Source organism: Halyomorpha halys, unplaced genomic scaffold (genome assembly GCF_000696795.3).
Source record: "Halyomorpha halys isolate HHAL.00 unplaced genomic scaffold, Hhal_1.1 Scaffold390.1, whole genome shotgun sequence".
NCBI lineage: Eukaryota > Metazoa > Arthropoda > Insecta > Hemiptera > Pentatomidae > Halyomorpha > Halyomorpha halys.
In genome coordinates, this window is record NW_027112043.1 from 1,466,009 (window position 1) to 1,486,102 (window position 20,094).

The following is a 20,094-nucleotide window of genomic DNA, read 5'->3' on the forward strand; positions in this document are numbered from 1 at the left end:
TGAATCATTGTTTCCCCCCTAGATTGGTTGAGCTTCAGCAACTACCCTGGTCAAATCATGATGTGTTGAAAGTTTTGCAGAGTGGTAGGGTACGGTGTAGTATGGAGTGGGTTGCAATGGAAACAGTTCCAAGGCTTTCATACCTGCTTCAGAGAGCTCTTGTGAGGATTGGCCGTGAAGCACAGAGGTTGTCAAAACCACTTGCAATGTGTGGAAAGCACGAGGTAAATTTCCTTTTCACATTTTTTTTTATCAAACGACTGAACCATCAACCCGATTTTGATAATTTTGTGATTATATGGATTAATTCCTAGTTGGTCCTATATTGATTGTATCAGATTCCTTCTAATACTTTTGCTCATACTCTGAATATACTTTTGCTTACACATTCAAAAAAATCCTCTCTAATTACAGCTATATTTCAACAATGGCTAATCCTTTAGATTTTATTCTTGAACAACAAATCGTTAATCTTCTAGGATAAGTAGCCACCTGTCAAATAGAAATTTTCATAAAAAGGATAATTTCGAGGAAATACAAATAATAGGATAACTTAAGCAGTGAGAAGGCATAAAATATTTTTTAAATATTAATCTTGCTTTTAAATTGGTTTATTTAACAAAGTTGTTCTCATTCAATAATCAGATTTTTTCACTAATCCAAACTCACTTGAATATAATTAATTTGAAATAGCGGAAATCTACTTCATACTTTACACTCAAATTTATCAATTCATTGGTTTGTGTTCTTATGATTTAATAAAAAAATTAATTTAATCTTTTAATATTAACATGTAATTAAAATGTGGTGTTATTAATATTGGAGATTTATAACTTTAGGTTGTTTTTCAGATTTTTTCAAAAGTATATTATCTTTCAAGTCAATAACGATTTGTTTTGAAGCAACTCTATAAAGGTTTTTAAATTAATATCAGTAATATTTGATTACTTAGTTATAAACACCATTTCTTTGAAAATTATATCCAATATATTTCCCTCCTTCATGACAGAGGTTTAAATAGTTTAGTTTCATTTATGTTATAAATCTGGTCCTCCTTAAATTATTTATTAAAAGCTAAAAAGTTTTAGGAAAATCTATAAAATTTATGATTTACTTGTATTTGTAGCTAGTATTTTATTTGATTATAAAGGAAATTACTACACATATAAACATAAACATATCTTTAATATCACTTAAATTCCCCTTTCAATATAATTCCTTGTAATGTATTTTTCCTTCCCTTTTTAAGATATACTACTCTTTTTGGGCATCATACTTCCAATATAAACATTCCTTGTAACGGAAATTGCATCAGCATTTAGGTTTCATAAAGATATTTCTTTTCTTTTTTTCAGATAGCTTCTGCTTTGAGAATAATTTTAAGCCCTGTTTTAGCAGATTCATGTATAAAGGTAATGTTAGTTGTTTATTTACAAGACATTTTCTATTTGTTATTAACTAAGTCAACTCTCAATAACTGAAATACTCTGGTAACATGAATCAAGAGATACTACTTTTATATTATTGTTAAAAAAAATAAAGTAAAAAAATATTTAAAAAATTGTTTGATAATAATTATATTTGAAACCAATATCATCCATATTATTTTAACTGCTGGATGAAAGTGCATTCTTGCTTTCAATTTATTTCTTTTCATCTCTTCATTCAAGCTTCTGTAACTTCATAAAAAATATTGCCTCTAAAACTCTTCTAAAATTAACCTCTACTACTCAAATCATTTTTAACTTGAACAATACATAACATGAAGTTATTCATCATTCTCTTAAAATTCAGGTTCTTTAGCGTTAAATTTTCAATCTATTCCTTTATTTATATGTATAGTTTTTGTACGGTCTCTATCATGTTTATATAAAACTGGTTGAGGAGTGTATATTCAATCTATTAAATGAGGAGGTAGATGGAATGTAAGGTATTTATAATATATCTGTGAATTGTTTTTTTTTTGTTCAAGCTCACTTAATTTTGGATGCACCAATGAGGTATTAGGAATGATTAAATACTGTACTGTTATTTACATTATTTCAGTATATTTATCATTTAGTATTTATTTATAGTGTTTCTATGTTAATTAATATTTGCTGTTTCAGGCATGTTTGAGGTCAGGAGCAATGTTTGCTGTGTCTGGTGACCAACTGAAGCAAAGTAAATCACAAAGAGCAGGTCTTCACCTATCCGTAGGCAGATTTCATCGTTGGATGGTGGATGTTCGATTGGGAAAATTTGTCCATGAGTATGTACCAATTGTTATCAAATAAGATAAATCATATTAACAAAATGGATGGATTCATTTTTGTGTTAAATATCCATATGTTAATTTGACAGATATGTTTTCAAACTTTAAGTTACAGTTATTAATTTTTTTTTTTTTAGTACATTTTAGTTTGTTTTATTGTTATGGTATTAATATATATTTTAATTTTGCATTATTTATGCTCTAAATTCTCAAATATACATGTTTTGTATATATTTGTCCTATTATTTAAATAAATCTATTGATGGGAAAATTTTTTTGGCAAATGATATGATCTCATGTTAATATAGTGTTAAAAAAAAGAAACTATGGGGACAACTACCTCTTGAAAATGTAGTTTAAGTTGTTCAAAATTTATATTTTATGTTTTGTATAATATTTATATTTTAAATTAGATATGCTGCTGTCTATCTTGCTGCCGGATTAGAAAATCTTCTTGAAGAAATTATTCTTCAGTGCCTACCTTCAAAGCCTGAAACTGTTCTTACTGCTTCGATGTTTGAGCATGCAATTGCTAACAACAGTGATTTATGGGGTCTTCTCCAACCATATGCACATCTTAACACTGGAAGAACAGCATCAGGTAAAAACCATTTTTATCTCTCATGTTTATAGGAAGATTTTGTAGAAAAAGAGCTGGACCTATCAAATGGATGCAAAGGACAAGGTACAAGGTGCAGCTCCAACTGAAAGGCTCTCAACTGAAAATTGTTCCCAAAAAAATTAAAAGACACCTCCCTAACATTATTATATAATTATAAGATTATAATTTTTTTTTTTTATTTTTGGAAGCAGTGGCATGCGTACCCTGCACATAAAACATACCAGAAATATTGATAAAGGGGGATAAAAAAAAAAAGTGTGACATTTGCTAATATTGACTTATGTTCATACCCTTCATGTATATCTAAGAATTTCATGTTGTCTCTTACAATTTAACAATTATTTGTATACAACTGTTCCAAATGATAAAATTAATCATTATTTTTTTTAATAAAGCATTTTATTAATAATTAATATTTTTATCAATAAATTGTTATGTTACCTAGGTACCCTTGCTCTCCCACGATGGGCATCAGTCAGTTCTGTTTCTACAGATACCACATGCAGTTCTTCTAAAAGAGATCATAGTCTTCTTACTACATGTGTTGCATCTGTATCTGAACTCGCTGATCTTTTAAGGACTTCTTCAACTGTACTTGGGGCAAGACCACATTTTTCCTATCAAGCCATCCAAGCACTTTTTTATTTCATGCGCTGTTCACAGGTATTGAAATTTTTATCTTTATCAGTTGAATGCTGTTTACTGGTTTTTGTAATATATTGCTTTTATCTTTATGTGTGGTTTATTTTTAGCTGGAACATTGTGGATCTGTCCAAGAGTTAGTGTATGAAAGAGCATACGTAGTATTACCACCTCTCTTGGAATGGGTACGGGTAGCTTCAGCACACGCTCAATATCGTCATTCAGTTATTATTGACCAGGATGATATCATGCAAGCTGCTCGACTTTTACTTCCAGGTGTAGATGCACCAATTAGGCAACCAGGGTAGGTATTTAGTCATCACTGCATTCTGTTGTAGAGCCGTTTATTTAATACATACACTATTTTTCCTAAGACACTTATTGTACAATAATATAGCATCACAATTTTTTTATCTGTTAGATTCTATGGAAGATTTATAATTAAAAACTTATAATTAAAGACTTATTATTATCTCTTCTCATGTCAAATTTATTGTGGTTTAGAGTCATGCAATTTTTTTTAACCCTTCAGAAACTGAATTGGGATTGCTTTGCGGGCCCAGTGGTCTTATACTTGTGGCCGGCTGGCGAGCCCACTGACCTGAATATGTTTTGATGATATTTACGTTTGTTCTTCATTTTATACATAATAATCACTCGATTCTTCCAAATATTGATGGTTTTTTTGTACCCATTGGCCTCCCCACACAAACATTTTCTTTAAAATTTGAAACCTTAGGTGAAAAATCACTATTGGATTCACACTTCAGTAATTATAATAATACCTTGTTAGTGTACTCTTTTCTCAACTAATTTCAAAACAATTGTAACTCAACAAAGGACACAATGCCGAACAAAGCCAAAAAGCATACTGAAGTATAAAACTGCATGGTATAAGGGGTGAGAACAGTATAGGTATAGAAGCAGGCATGATGTATTAAATCAATTCAGAAAAAGATACATTTACAAATAATTTTAAATATTAGTTTTTAACATGAAAACGCATAACTGGCGGTCTAAAGTCATTAAAAAAGATAATATCATAAGATTATGTCTAATTTATGACCACAATTACTTTTTTCATTAAATATCATTCAATCTGCTAAATCACTCTCACTATTCTCAGCCTTATACACCTTTCAACTCTTTATTCTCTCAATAGAATGGAATGCAACTGTTATTACTTTGTTAAGTAATAAAAACTATTCTTTATTTATGGGAAGAAGATGGTTGGGGGTACAGTCAGCAAAAATATACAAATAAACAAAACTTATTTATTTGTGCCGACATTTTGACCTGAATTTCAGCCCTTCATTATGGACTCAATGAATATTCTGTTAAAAGTGTTGCTATTCGTTATTTAATTTTATTGTGGCTCATCAAGAACTCTATTGAATCACATTAACACTTATTGATTGAAACTATTCTTAGCTTTTCAAAAAAACCTTTCTGATTACTTACAATTAAATTTTAAATCAAATTTAAAAATGTAAACTTTTTTCCTTTATGAATATCAGAAAATATGTCAAAATAGATTGGTGATGTCTGATTTAATTGTTTAAATAATCCATTTATCTTATTATTAAAGTTGTGATGAAAGCCTTTCTCGGAGGTCTGGTGATGAAGCCGAAACTGTTAAAAGGCTTAAGATCGCTTTAGCCTTTCGAATGCTTGGCTCTGGAGTCAGGGAAATGGTTCCTCACGCACTACAACTACTTCCGAGTACCAAGGTTAGTTAATCTTGGCTAAAGAAATTATTAAATTTTCTGCGAACAATTTGTTTTACAAAATATTTTCCTTTGAAGTTGAACACCATCTGTGACAGTGGCCTCAGTCCTTTGATGCTGTCATGTGTTAATAATGATGAAAATATGGTGCGTATACTATTGGAATTTGGTTGTGATCCTGACCTAGAAACTCCTCCTCAAGGGTCACAGGTATTTTATATCAATTAATTAGGTTCTTTATTTAATTTTATTTTCCAATATTATTATTGTTTCTTAATAAGCAAATTAATTTTTTATATAATTAATTTAATATTAATTCTTAAAACTTTATTTAATGTCACCTCAGACACTCCATCAGCAAATGATTTATTTAAATCAGATTTTTTGTATAAAGTTTCATTTGATAGTTATTCTCTGTAACTTCCTTAAATCCTGGAAACCAGATGGTGTAAGGCATCTTCACAGGATTTATCAGCTTGGTAAGCGAGAATTGTGTGCTTTGTAGTGGCCTCTCAACTAAAGTAGTTTCCCTGATGTCTGTCGATGACTTTTTCTAGAACTCATTAAGAGAGATGTCAGACATACAAGTCTGTAAGCCTTGGGATTGTCATTAGACACTTCCCCTGGTTTAGATATGTAACACTTTAATACCCCTAAAGAGCTCTAATTAGAATGGACGGTTTTACTCAAAACATCTATTGAAATAAATGGAAATGAAATTTTTCACATGAAATTAAATTCAGATTGAAGCCAAAAATAAATTTATTTATGAATTTTATTGATTACACTCACTTTTTCACATGTTCAATTCACACAAATATGGTTAATTTTAAATTTTGAAATAAGAATTGATCTGAATAAGCAGAAATCTATCAACTGCTAAAACTAAATAATTTCAAAATGACTGTAACTCGTTTGATGGTCAGTTTGTCTTGCATTATGTAAAGTAATGCTTGGTTTGCTGGCATCTGAATTACTGGTTATTGTACAGGGGAGAAGCATTGTACCAATGATGTCTGATCTTGGATAGAGGCAACATCTGTTAATGTTTTGGAACTGCAGAATCCCAGTTCAAATCCTTGTATACAAACTTTTTTCAGAGTGAGGACCGTAGTTTGATCATTATTTCATGAATGGATCCCTTCCGCGATATCAAAGTTCTCAAATTGAGTAGATAGTGTTTAAGTAATTCTTTTTCACAGAGTAAATTACTAGATACCCCAAAGAAAAATATTTTTTTTTTTACTCTAGTTTAAGGAGCTCCTTTTCTTTATTTGTGAGGACTAGTTTTACTATTTTATTTATCCGGTCATTAGATACAACAAATTATAGGGACTAGAAGAAAAATAAGTGAACTACTAAAGGCAGCAAATACCAAATACAAATGCAAATACATAAGGGTTTATAGGAGAAAAAAATATTAATTTTAATTAAACCTACTTTTAGCAATTTTTTTATTCAATTCTGATTCAGCTTGAATATAATATTTATAAAGGGTATGAATAGAAGTTTACTTCTTGCTGTATATTATAGCTTAACTTATATGATAAGGTTAAGATTTTTAAATAAATTTATTATGTTGATTATTATTTTTATGTTTAGGGTTGCCCTACAGTTCAGGCTGAAAATCAACATTGGACTGCTCTTACATATGCTGCCCTTCAGGGTAATATTGCAATTGCTAAGCTTTTGTTAGAAAGAGGAGCACATGTTGAAGGAGGGGCTAGGTTAAGTGAAGAGAAGTCTACCATGACACCTCTTCAGGTATTTCTTAATAATTAAAAAATATTTAATTATCATAGTTAAGAAAATAGATTAATATTTTTTAATTTAACAAAAGTTCCTGCTTGTTTTTTTAAAATTCTTGCAATATATTTTTTCTTAAATATAAGAAGATGGTCAGGGTTGTGGTCAAAAAAAGAACAAATAGTTATAAACTATTTGTTCTTTTTTTGTTTGCAACCCTGACCATCTTCTCATATTTAAGTTTTACAGTCAACTATATATATATATATATATCTTTATTTATTTATATTTTCTTAAGGTTGCTGCCGCATCTGGAAATTTGGAAATGGTATCTCTGCTTTTATCCCATGGTGCTCATCCTTTTTTCTCAACAGTGTACAAAGATTCTTTATCATATTCTGGTGCTGCTCAAAGAGGATGTTATAGGTAATTTTTTAAATTATACATTTAAAGAAAAACATCAATAATTGTCTGAAATTTGTTTTATGTTTAATTAGGACTTTTGGTCATAAAATTGTGGTAAAAAAAAGATTAACAATGTCCAAGCAAAGTCTTAGCTTCCTCAAAAAACAATTGTCAAGTGATAGCTGTCACCATCCCATTATTCACTACAACTTTTTTAACACTATTTCCCATTCAGTCTGACCATGACAATTTAAGTTTGGCCACCACTCCATGCCTTTGTTTGGGCTCTGTCATAAGCAGTCTGTAAATTGCTTTAATATTCGTTCAGGCAATATTTTCTGTTCAATGGAGGTAACTTCCTTTTTGTCACTATTTTATCTATATCATTGCAAAAATAATGTAATAAAACTCACTATTACATTGAATTCATTCATCAACATCAATGGCAAAGTCATTCATGGATCAAGCCCCATACTCTACATTTGGTAGGATTAGCTGGATGTAGTATGCTGCTAAAGCGGAATCAAACCACCACAGGGGATTGCTGCTGGCTACTATCCATATGTATATGCATGCATATACTATTAAGTTGAGCATTGAAGGAGAAATAGTCTAATTATAAGCAGGGACTGGGCAACATGATTTTTATTATTATTATTATTATTATTATTATTATATATAAGAAGATAGTCAGGGTTGTGGTCAAAAGAGAAACAACCCGCAACCCTGACTATCTTTGACTGCAATTCTGACTATCTTCTTATATATCAATTTTTACGGTCAACTATATATACATATATTATTATTATTATTCTATGGGCAACAGACCATGGGGCCTAAGTCCTCCTGTGGTATATTCCCAATATTAGGATATAATATTCCCAGTATTAGGAAATACATCGCACTTTTCTTGACGTGGTTTTTTTACAGGGTGGATTTTTCATTCCCATGCCTATTTTTTGTGAGTGCCACCCATTGGCTAACGGGCCTCACAAATGCCCGTGGGGAGGTAGTCAGTGAGTTTTGCATTACTTTGTGCAAATTGAAAAAATCCCAGGTGGGACTGGGGATTCGATCCGACAACCTGTGGATTGGAAGACTGGCGCGTTACCACACTGCTACCGCTGCCCCCCTGCAGCTATTGCAACATGATTTTACAACTAGAAAATGCACAACCACTCAAATGGAATATCTTAATCCATCGTCATATTATCCAGACATTGTTCCTTTTGATTACTACTTGTTTTGATCGATGACTGGTTGTCTCTCAGAGTAGCAATTTTGTTCTTACAAAGTATGTAAAAAATATACCTATTCTTGGATTCCATCTAAATACCAGTCGTTCTTTTAATGTTTAAATCATAGGCAGTGAGAAACATAAGAAAAAGTGATGGATAGGGATGGACAATGGTTCGAGTTATCAGTTTGTTACCCTTTTTTTGAACTTTTATGTAGCATATTCATTTATTTTTATTTAAACAATTATTTTATTATAAACAGTAAAATCAACTATTTTGTATATTCTATGTAGATTTATGGTAACTAATTCTTTAATTTAGCATTTAAAAGTAATTTTATGCATATTTATGAATAAGATGTGTATGTGTAATTCTTATTAAGTAACTTATCACATTTTAAAAATAACACAAGGTGAAATAGAAAACAATTTTCTATCCCTCTGTTGATTTGACATTATCTTTCAGTGCATTTGCTGTTGCTGCTGCTCATGGACAAAGAGCAGTTCTTCACAAGTTACTATCTCATCCTCTCAACTCAAACACTAAAGAAGTGTTGTCTTTAGAAGAGATTCTAGCTGAAGGTAACAACCAGCTGACTGCTGAAAGAAGGTCGGGTGGTCGTCAGGTTGTATTTTGTTTGTACACAATTCTATTAAATTTTTTTTATAACACTATTCCATAAATTGTAACTTATATTATTACAGCCTGGGGAATCCAATTCTTCTCAACTTCTGAAGTTAAGCAAAGCACAAATTAAATGCTTACAGGAAGCAATGTACCACAGCACTGAAAATAATCATTTAGGTAATTAATCATTGTTATTGTCAATAGTGATTAAATATTTATCTTATTTGAACTAATAGCTCTCTAAAGGAATAGGATCTATTAAAAAAAAAAATAATTGACTTGTTTATGCTTGTTACAACTCTCACATTAAATATGTTTCCTTTTTATCTTTAATTTATTCAAACTATCAGCGATATTGTTCTATTTCATATCAATGATATAAAATTAGAATGTCTTTACTCTACTAGAAAATATCACTCAGCTCTCTGTAAACTTATATTAATCTCATATCATACTCTTTAAGACCTCATAGCAGTATATGTATGGCTGTTTTAGGTGAGTTACAAATTGTTAGTGAGAACCCGCGGATCTCAATTATTTGAAACATGAAAATTGGGAGTTGGTTGAGCTGTTCTCTCAAAAAACATTACATATTCTGGTACAAACAGATTAAACATATTTAATACAGTATTTTTTAGGATCTTGAGCTCAACCTGTTACAAAACATTCATGGTATATTGTTGAATTATTTGGGCCATCAAAAACAGATAAGCTTCTCTATTGTTGTTGTTTAATGGTGTTCCCCATGTCTTTATTTCTTACCATGTGTATTAATTTTACTTCTTTTATTGCATTCAGAGTTATTATATTTGTATTGAGCAAGTTAATACTTATAACAATAGGAATGAAAGGTTTCCAATTAAAGCAAACCACTTATAATTGGTACTATTTTTATTATTATTATTTTTATTAGTTCATTGTTAGATATAAAATTAAGTTATGCAAGCTTTACAAATCTAAACAATATATTCGCTAAATATTAATATATTTCCTTCTCAGCTCAAGTAAATCAATACAGGAAATTTCTTTGTTAATTTAAGTGTAACATTCTTTAATTGCTATTTATTTTTCATAGAAATTACACTAGATCTGAGAAATCTTGGTGTCAGCTGGAGCCTTCATTGTTGGATGTCAACCTTAGCAACTGCACATGGCCATATTGAAAGTATGATTGACCAGTTACTTCAAGACTTCTTACATGTTTGGCCTGATGATTGTTCGGCACAATTTGTTGATGAATGTTTGCCTCTACTGTTTAATATTTTTCGATACAGCAAGGTAATTGTATATAAAAATAATTATATGCTATTATCACCCTTTTTAATGGCTCATTATAAACTACTAACTATTTTTAGGGATTTTTATACCTTTAAAAGAATTTTATTTGCTCAGTAGTATTTGTATTTTTGATGTTTTAAGATTAACCATCATTTACACTATGATCTAATTTGTAAAATTGTTTTTCTTTCCTTGAAATTTAAAATAGCACTCAATATTTGCTGCTGTACAATATTTGTATGAAATCTGGATCCTAATTGAAATTAATTGTTTCCTTTATTATAATTTGCCTACTCAGTAACTCACTTTAGAGATATTTATCATAGTTAATATTATTAAAATATTAAATATTTGATAGTCTGAATTTCAGCAGCTTACCTCTTGTATTTTTTAATAATAGAGGTAATAGTTTTTTGTTTAATATTCAGGGTTTTAAATCCAGACATGTGAGTTATATTAATAAAAAGTAATTATACATGATTTTTTAATTTTATTTTTCTGGTTTTCCAACTTTCAATACTTTCATCTTTTGCAATTTTTAAATCAAAGAGATGATTTACATAAAATTCATTGAGAATTAAATATTTATTCCTTGGACTTGATGAAGAGGTTGAGTTATACCTAGTTTTATTTTCCCCATAATTTTTTTTTAACTATACAAGCTTTGAGTCATTAAAAATGTTAACTATTTGTGTTTTTGAAAATAAACTGTAATTAAGCATCTATCAGTCATTCTTGGTCAAGTAGACTTATTATTTATCTCATTTTCAAATGTGTTCAACTATTCATGTAAAATGTTAATATTACTTTCTTTTTTTTATTCTTTTACAAATTTCATAAACAATAGTTTAATAATTATATATACGTAAAGTGCAAAACTGCACTATTTAAAGTTCGAAGATATTCTGTTTTTTTCTTCTACCATCACATACTTTTACTATATAATTTTTTATTTCTTTAGAATGAAGGGACAACCTTACTCTTGGCAGATATCTTTTCTACTTGCTATGGTTGGGAACCAATCAGACCTATTAGGGACTCAACTTTGAATGGAGGTGCCAGAATTGATCCTAAATTTGTTAACAATCCAGAACTTTCTGATGTTCAGTTTCGTGTCGAAGGAAGAGTATTTTATGCACATAAGATAGTTTTGGTCACATCTTCACCAAGATTTAGGGGCATGCTTAGTTCTAAATTGTGTGAGGGTAACCCACCAATCGTCCAAATAAACGATATCAGATACCATATTTTTCAGGTAATTACCTTTATATAAGTCAATTTAGTTGAAATATAATAATCATTGTTTTGTATATTTATATTTTATTGCTATTGCTTCTTCAGTTTTTCTATACCATTCTCCTAAACCATTATTCTTTTTTGTCACCTCTCTGATCCCCCATGAGGGCGGCCATTGTAACTAGAATTGAACTAATTTTATTTTTAATGTGGAATAAAAAAAAATTATCATCCTTTAATGAGTTATTATTTAATGAGTTACAAATCCATTTAGTATTTCCAGTAAGTTTGACCTATTGCATGCATATTTATATTTATAATAGTAGACAATCCTAAAGGTACATTTACATAATTCTAGTTTAATGTCACGCTATCATGTTTTAATCACACTCTACATAATTTTAGACATTTTTAAACCACTTTATTAATTGGGTTTTCATGGGAATTTACACAGAATATTTTAAAATGAACATGTATTGATTTGCTGTTCCTTTGCTAATATTCTTCAGATTTAAATGATGTTTGTTTCATTTTTTAGAGAATTACATTATTTTCAAAAGAGGGAATATAATGTACCAGAAGATGTTGAGTTAATGAGTTAACTAATGATTAAATAAATAAATTTTATTTTCTAGACCATTACACATTAAAAGATGGTCTCCATCCATGTCTCCCATATTGCATAGAGGATATTTCACTGAATCTACAATGCCAATTCGATGGAGGTGTTTTTGGAGCTGATCATGTCCTGTTACTGGCGAAAACAAGCCATTCTCTCAGCTCTGCTAAGATAGCCCCCCCAGCAATTCGTTTATCCTTATGCAGTAGGCTCTCCCACTTCTTTCCTTCTGCTTAAGCTTTGTGTCTGGCACTTGTCCTGTCCTTACAATAAGAACTTATCATTGACACTGTTCTGTAGGAAAGTGGTTGAACAGGCTGGTTCTCTGCACAACCGAACTTAGCCAACTTGTCAGCTTATTCATTACCATCTATACCAACATGGGCTGGTATCCACGACAGAGCTGTAACCCTTCCTCTTTTCTGCATGATAGCAGCCATGTTTCTGCACTTTTCTTCCGTGGGTGACCTTGCAGCACCTAGTTTTGTTTATTATGGCTTGGGAGTCACTGAAGATTGCAGTGTTTTTATCGCATTCAATAGTGGCTTCCATCACGAAGCAAATAGCCTGCATTTCTGCATCATAATCGCATAATCACATCCAGCTCCTACAGGAAATGACAGTTGAAAGTTGATTGAGTATACATCTGCTCCAGCTCCCTTGTTAATACCAGACCCATCAGTATAAATGTGTAGCCATTGCTCTATGGGGTATAGCTCATAAATTGTTTTTAATGCAGCAGCTCTAAGCTCGGGTTCAGGGCAATCTTTCTTTATCCGACCACATGCCAGTTTGAGTCGCCCTTAGACTGCAGCGGAATCGTGCTTTGGCATGTAGGAAATGCTTATATTCTGCCTTTCCTCAGTTGGTAGGTCCTTCTGGTGAAGCATTTCCTCTGTTTTTGAAAGAAAAGTGTGATGGGACCTCAGTCGTTCATTCACTTTACGATAATTAAACCAGTGATCCTCTTGTTGCATCTAGAAGATATTCAACAGGATGCGGACCAACTAAGAGGAAAATTAAAATTGTATTGGACTGCGAGAGGAAAAATGCCGTACTAGCCCACTTTCTGTGGCTTAGGGGAAAAAAAAGAAAAATTAATTTTATTTTAAGTTTTATAAATACTTTTCATACCCATTGTTCTGCAATAATTTTATAATATGGAATCTATCTTTTGCATTGTAAGGGAGTAACTTTAAATTCTACTGTTTATCAAAATTTGATTTGTTATTTTAGTTTTTCTAGAAGAGGTCAAGGAAGAAAGATAGAAACCTTTTTATCATAATCAAGTTTTGCAAACAAGAACCTGTATATTTCTTTTGCCAGTATTAAATTTAAAAGGCATTGTTTCTTGAAAAATCCAATGTTTTGATACATTCAATTAGAATAAACATGGTATGAGTTTATAAATCACAAAAATAAATTAGAACAACTTATTTTCACAAGCCCTAGTAATTGTTTAGTCTATACATAAATATAATATGAAGGAATCACCTACCATATACAAAGTTAAAAAAAAAATCTTCCTACCTCTATTAGATCCACTTTCAAAACATTTTGAACTGTTCGTGTGACTTATTTTTTCTATTTTAGATTTGATCAATTATAAAATCTGGCCTGACTATATCCACGTTTTTTTCTTATTCAATTTAATATAATTTGTTTATAAAATTTTTAATTTTTTTATTTCAGCTTGTCATGCAATTTTTGTATAATGGAGGTTGTGATGGCCTTGAAGTTGATCAAAATGATGTTTTGGAGTTAATGGCAGCTGCTAACTTTTTTCAGTTAGATGGACTATTGAGGTTTTGTGAAGCCCAATGTTCAAACATGGTCGACCTTGATAATATAGTTTCTATGTACATCCATGCCAAGGTATTTAAAAATATTTTGCATGTAAATTGTTTTTCTTTATTCATTTATATTTTCTTTACAGTAAAACTATTATTTTAATTTTTTTTTTTCACACCAACACATTAGTTTTTATTTTTCAATATTTTTATGATATTAGGGTGTAGCCTTTATAGTTTGTATTGAAACAGAAATATAAATCGATCAATATAAAAGATTAATTAATGAGGTGGTTAATTCAATTTTTTGAGCTATATCTATCTTGAGACATTAAACCTTAAAACTTGAAGATTCATTATTAAAAATAATGTGTATAATGCTATGTACTTATACCTATTATTCTTTTTAGGTTTATAATGCTTGTCAGTTGTTGGAGTACTGCCAGGGATTCTTGCTTCAAAACATGGTCGCTCTATTGACTTATGATGATTCTGTTAAAAGACTGCTTTTTGGAAAGAAACTTCATAACCATGATGTCCTCGCTGGACTCCTTATTACACTTCAATCTCGTATCAAAGCTCGAAATAATGTCTTGAGACCAGGTCCAAAACCTAAATCTTAAATTTTATTATAATTTAAATTAATTTAGAAAAATGTTACTATGTTGGTTACTTGGTTTGAGTTGGCTACTTTAATAACTTGCTCATAAGTTTAAATTTTTGTCATAAATTTTTTATCTAGTTCAAACCGTTCTAATGTAAAAGTGTACAATATGTGTTAAATAATTCTTACCATTTTAATATTAAATAAATAGCCCTATTGTATTTTTAAACTTAAAAGTTTTGTAACGTATTAGATAATTATATGAGTGCATAAATCTTCTATCAAATGAATTGGCTATAAATTATAATTTTCTGAAAACAGTAGATAAAATAATTTATAAAAAAGAATCATTGAAGGAAAAAATTGGTCTGTTTTATTAGAATTTATTTTTTTAAATGCAATATAAGTCTGTACAGCATGCATGAAAGTTAATTTAAACATCACAACAGTATTGGTGTTTATTATTTTTTATAATATGAAACATATAAAATGCACTTTCAAGTTATATTTTATTGATGAAAAAAAGTTTTCATTCTCAGTATTAAATGATCATTGGTTTCTACAAAAGAAAAAATCTTATTAAAAGATTTTAGAAAGAATTATACTAGCATCATAAAAATGTTACATCTGTTATTTGTTTAAGTTGTCAATAATATTTGAACTATTGAATTATATTCTTGCATACCTTTAATACTCAAAATAGGGCTGTGATTGGATAAATGTTATATAGCTTGTAGCTCAATCTATTGTGTATATATTAAAAAGTAAAATGAGTAGCATCTCTGGTTTTTTCTTTTGTTTTTTCCACATTTATTGTTTTGCATATCCATTTTTTTCATATCTAGGATCAAATGAGTAAATTACCTAAATAAAGTCTTTTAGTTTTCACCTCATTTATTTAGAAGTTTTTATTCTAGAAATGCTTAAGATGCCTTATTCTTTGCTTCATAAAGTAAAATAAAATTATTTTAGTTGTATTTAAATCCAGTAACTTTTATTTAAAAAATGATAGCTTGTACATCAATAATTTCAATAAAGTACAAAAGTGGTAGACTTCTGATGATTGCCGACATTGAGGCTGGCCACACATTGATACACAGAGCAGGAATGCACAGTTCCAGTTCTGTCTCTCAATTCTTGCTATTCTATTCCATTCTATAATACAAGCCTCAGAAACTACGCTGCTTTGCTCTGTGTTAACTGAATCTTAATTACCTAACCTAAAGGTGAGGAAACTGATATAAATTATAAAAATAGGGCGACATAAGGGGGAAAATAAAATAATGAGATACAAAATATATAAATAAAATTATAAGTATTTTTACTTACATACAAAAGTTTCAAAAATCTTTTTCTGTTAGTATTTCACTTTAGCTGAGGCCTGTTATGTTTTGTTCATTAGTCTTTGACCTGTAGGTCTAGCTTCCATAATTTTCTATTTGATTTCTGATTGGGCTTTTTTAATTTTTTCCTAGGTCCATATTGTTAGGACTAAACTGATAAGATTATGTAATGAAAAGCATTGAGAAATAAAACGTTGATTAAAAATAAGGACTATGCAAACAATTATTTTTTTAAAAAAAAGCTAGGGGAAATACATATTGTAAGGTTTTTTTTTTTTATTATATCTACTACATTATATTTTATCAAATCAAACTATACTTTTTTTTCATTAACAGTGAAGGTCAAAATAAATAACAATAAGTGAGGAACTGATTGTTTCCACTTTTTTATTTTATTTTTTTATAATGAAATACCTTGAGTTTTTTTCGAGTGACCAGCAGTTTTATATGCATTACCAGATGTGAATTATTGATATAGGAATTACTAGGATTATACTTTATTTAGAGAGAAGTTTCAACACTTGTGTTCTTTTAATCATAATTCAATGACAGATATTATATTTTAGTACTTAATTTAAATTGTAAGTAGTTCGTTAACTAATTTTATTATTATTTTTTTTTTGTCTGTTATATAGAATCTCTTGCACAAATAAAAAAGTTAGGTACAGGTAAACCTGGGTAAATGGAATTTGTTAAGACCATTAAAGTTATTTCATTCGTAGAATTGTTTTTAAAAATTAAATATATTTGTCTTAAGAAATATGCAGTTATATTTTACAATTTGGAACAATAGATATCAAAAAGAGCTATTGAATGTTTCATAAATTAAAACAATTCATATTATCCTGTCAAACTTTTCTAAAAGGGATTTCAATTTTTGTGATTTTTGTTTCGATACAGTTTAAGGAAGTCTGAAAAATTGAGGTTTTCTTGAAATATTCAACTTATAGAGATGAAAAAAATACTTAATTAAAGAGATAAAATGCATAAAAATTTATAAGTTTTGTAAGTGTAAGAAATAAGTACACCATATATTTCTTTAAGCGCTAATAACAGCATTCCATATATCTAGGGTTTAACTGTCACTGGAATTATCTCATGAATTTATACTGTCTGAACAATTTCTTTTAAGTATTTCTAAATTAATTCTTATATTTTCACATGGTATTTATGGCACAATTGTATAGTTTACCCTAATTGGCCCACCATGAATATAAAATGTAATTTTTTATGAAATATTACCCTAAAATACTCATATGGGTTTGATACCCTATATTATAATTTGTTATATAAAAATTATTCATATTTTTTGGAGTTTTTGGTTTTTTATTTATATATCTAGTTTCTATATTTTCTTATTTATATAATTTCATATTTTTCATTATTATATGATTTCAATAGCTGATGCCTGCTATAGTACTTCCATATTCTAACCTGGAAACCTTACATTTGAAAACATTAGTATAAATAAATATCTTATAGGATCCTTATATCCTATATCTAGATGTTATATTATAGTTTGAATATTAATTTATAATAGAAAAAAATTTTTTTTTCTTAAATATTATTTATGACTGACATTGAAAATAATCAATGTGATTTAGTATAGTTTTTATAGCAATATATTATTTAGTTATAATTCTTTTAGTTATATTAATGTTTGTAAAATATTATTAATATTGTTTTATTTTGCAATTTGTTTTTACTTGGAAAGCAATATTGTTCCTAATAAATTACATTACCATTATAAATATGTTTAAGTTCTTGAGATTATAAAAGCTATTTTTATTAGTGGGAATGCAGAAATAATGTTAAATTACGGTGACAAATAAATTTTAATTATTGAATTGTCAAATCAGTACTGTCTGAGATTGAATTATGTTATAGATTGTTATGAACATGAGTTGAAACCAATCAGTATTTTTCTAATAATGTTATCCAAATGAAATAAATATGTCTTATATTAATATTAATGACTAAACTTATGTTTTGAACAAAAGTGTGCATATCATTTCTTTTAAAATAGTATGCATAATATTTTTCATAGCTATTTCCTTTGCTTATAATAGCAAAGTCCATCAGGAAATAAATTAATGGAGGACATTTTGTTCCTCATCAAATATTAAAAATCCTTCCCAATATTAAAGATCAAAGAAACCCTCAGCTTCTTATGAAATAGTCCCAAACTTTTTAAAAGAGAAAATCCCTCACTGATTGGTTGGTGAATCGACCAACTGTTAAGCCTTAATTTTAAGAACTAAATGTTTCAATCTCCTCCTATGCTTTACTTAATCTCACACTCCAGAGTTATTGATTATCTGCGAGAATTGGCCCATGCATAAATTTCATCATTTTATTGATCTCATCCTCAAAATTGACAATGGTCAGACTAAATGTCAATTAAACCTGTTATTCTCTTGATATGAGGAGTCTTGTTAGTTCAATCTAATTTACTAAAGATTTTAATAATTTTATAATTTTTAGTTTTTTATTATAATATCACAATAGAAGGAAAATACAAAGATTTTATATTTACAAAAAAAAAAAAATCAACTCCTGTTCAGAACAAATATAAATATATATATAGTAATGTGCCAAACCTAATTTTTCATTTACATGATAATTGTGATCTATGTTAATAAATGAGCAATTGCTAGCAATTTAATAAAACAAGTGTTACTAATCAGGATGGAACATATAATGTGCCAAACTACATATATCTCACTAGTGGGCTGTAAATAATTCTGTATCATTACTTGCCAGTTAATGTTAATGTCAATATCTATAATGTTGTGTGTATATAGTTATTTGGTATGTTGGGATTTGACTTAGTGCTGAATTGTAAATTCTTCACAGAGTAATCAGAGGTACATTCCATTTATTAAACAAGTATACTTTTGTGCCAAGTTTTAATTCATTTTATAAAAAGTGAAAAAAGTATATATATAAAAAATGTGCCAATCAGTTAAGTTTGTTTAAGAAAACTGTAAAGAAGCTCTGGTACCCAAATTTATTTATTATTTATAACTTTTAAAATTTTATTTATTGTTCAAAATAGAATGTATATTTTATTACTTAAAATAAGACTTTTGTACTTTTTATTATTTTGATTATTGTTTTTGTACTTTTTTAATTGTTAAAGAAAAAATATAAACATATTCAAATTTATACCTCAATTCATATTTGTAGTTAGATTTTGTGTTTGTCCATACCCTTAGTAATAATGATTTTCATTTGGAAATGCTTTCACTCACCTATTGTACAATTTGTATACTCATTCATAACTTTTAACAATAGTTTAGAAAGAGTATCTCATGACCTGTGGCCTATAGATGAATTCTTAACTTGATTAAGTACTCCTTTGGTAATTCAGGTGCACAATTTTCCTCAGTAAAAGATCTACAGCACACTTAAAGAAAACCTATAAATTCAAGAAGCATATATGATAGCAAAATTTAATAATAGAAATGCAATCTAAACTAAAAGCAGTGTTTGCTGCAAAAGATTCCTAAGAACATCATGCTACTATTCAAAAGTAAGTCTATGTTATATACTGCACATGGGTGTAAATCATTGTATGACACAATCATCTTAAAACAGTTAGCTCTCAACACACAAGGTACTGACTATTCCAATCACTTTCAAATAATTTATACTAATTAAAATATTATGAGAAGATGGTCTATTTAAAATATTGAGGTGCACACAAATAAATTTTGTTTATTTATGTATTTTTTACTAACTGGACTCCCCTCCCCCCCCCAGTCATCTCTTAATCCATGGTCAACTATTTACACCTCATTAATTAAAATGTTATCTGAATTTTGACCATATTGGATTTGGTGACAAATTGTGAGGTGAGGATCATTCATGTAATAAAAATAAATAAATAGAACAAACACTTTTTAAGAATTATTTTTAAAAAACTATCATATTTTTTAAGAAACTTCTTTATTATATATA

At 29.0% G+C, this 20,094-nt stretch overlaps 1 protein-coding gene across 2 annotated transcripts in view; it reads left to right on the forward strand.

The window, feature by feature from the left end:
- Positions 1-14,852, forward strand: part of LOC106682120 (ankyrin repeat and BTB/POZ domain-containing protein 2) — a 115,789-nt gene extending 100,937 nt beyond the window's left edge. For both annotated transcript variants that reach the window (XM_014422808.3, XM_067049963.1), the window contains exons 9-24: positions 23-224; positions 1,356-1,412; positions 2,109-2,251; positions 2,668-2,855; positions 3,322-3,539; positions 3,629-3,822; positions 5,107-5,248; positions 5,324-5,455; positions 6,848-7,009; positions 7,290-7,417; positions 9,100-9,259; positions 9,339-9,438; positions 10,337-10,539; positions 11,501-11,794; positions 14,087-14,269; positions 14,595-14,852. In XM_014422808.3, coding sequence (XP_014278294.1) covers positions 23-224; positions 1,356-1,412; positions 2,109-2,251; positions 2,668-2,855; positions 3,322-3,539; positions 3,629-3,822; positions 5,107-5,248; positions 5,324-5,455; positions 6,848-7,009; positions 7,290-7,417; positions 9,100-9,259; positions 9,339-9,438; positions 10,337-10,539; positions 11,501-11,794; positions 14,087-14,269; positions 14,595-14,807 — 2,719 coding nt within the window. In that variant the 3' untranslated portion in view covers positions 14,808-14,852. The remainder of the gene's footprint in view (positions 1-22; positions 225-1,355; positions 1,413-2,108; positions 2,252-2,667; positions 2,856-3,321; positions 3,540-3,628; positions 3,823-5,106; positions 5,249-5,323; positions 5,456-6,847; positions 7,010-7,289; positions 7,418-9,099; positions 9,260-9,338; positions 9,439-10,336; positions 10,540-11,500; positions 11,795-14,086; positions 14,270-14,594) is intronic.
- The last annotated feature ends 5,242 nt before the right edge of the window (positions 14,853-20,094 follow it).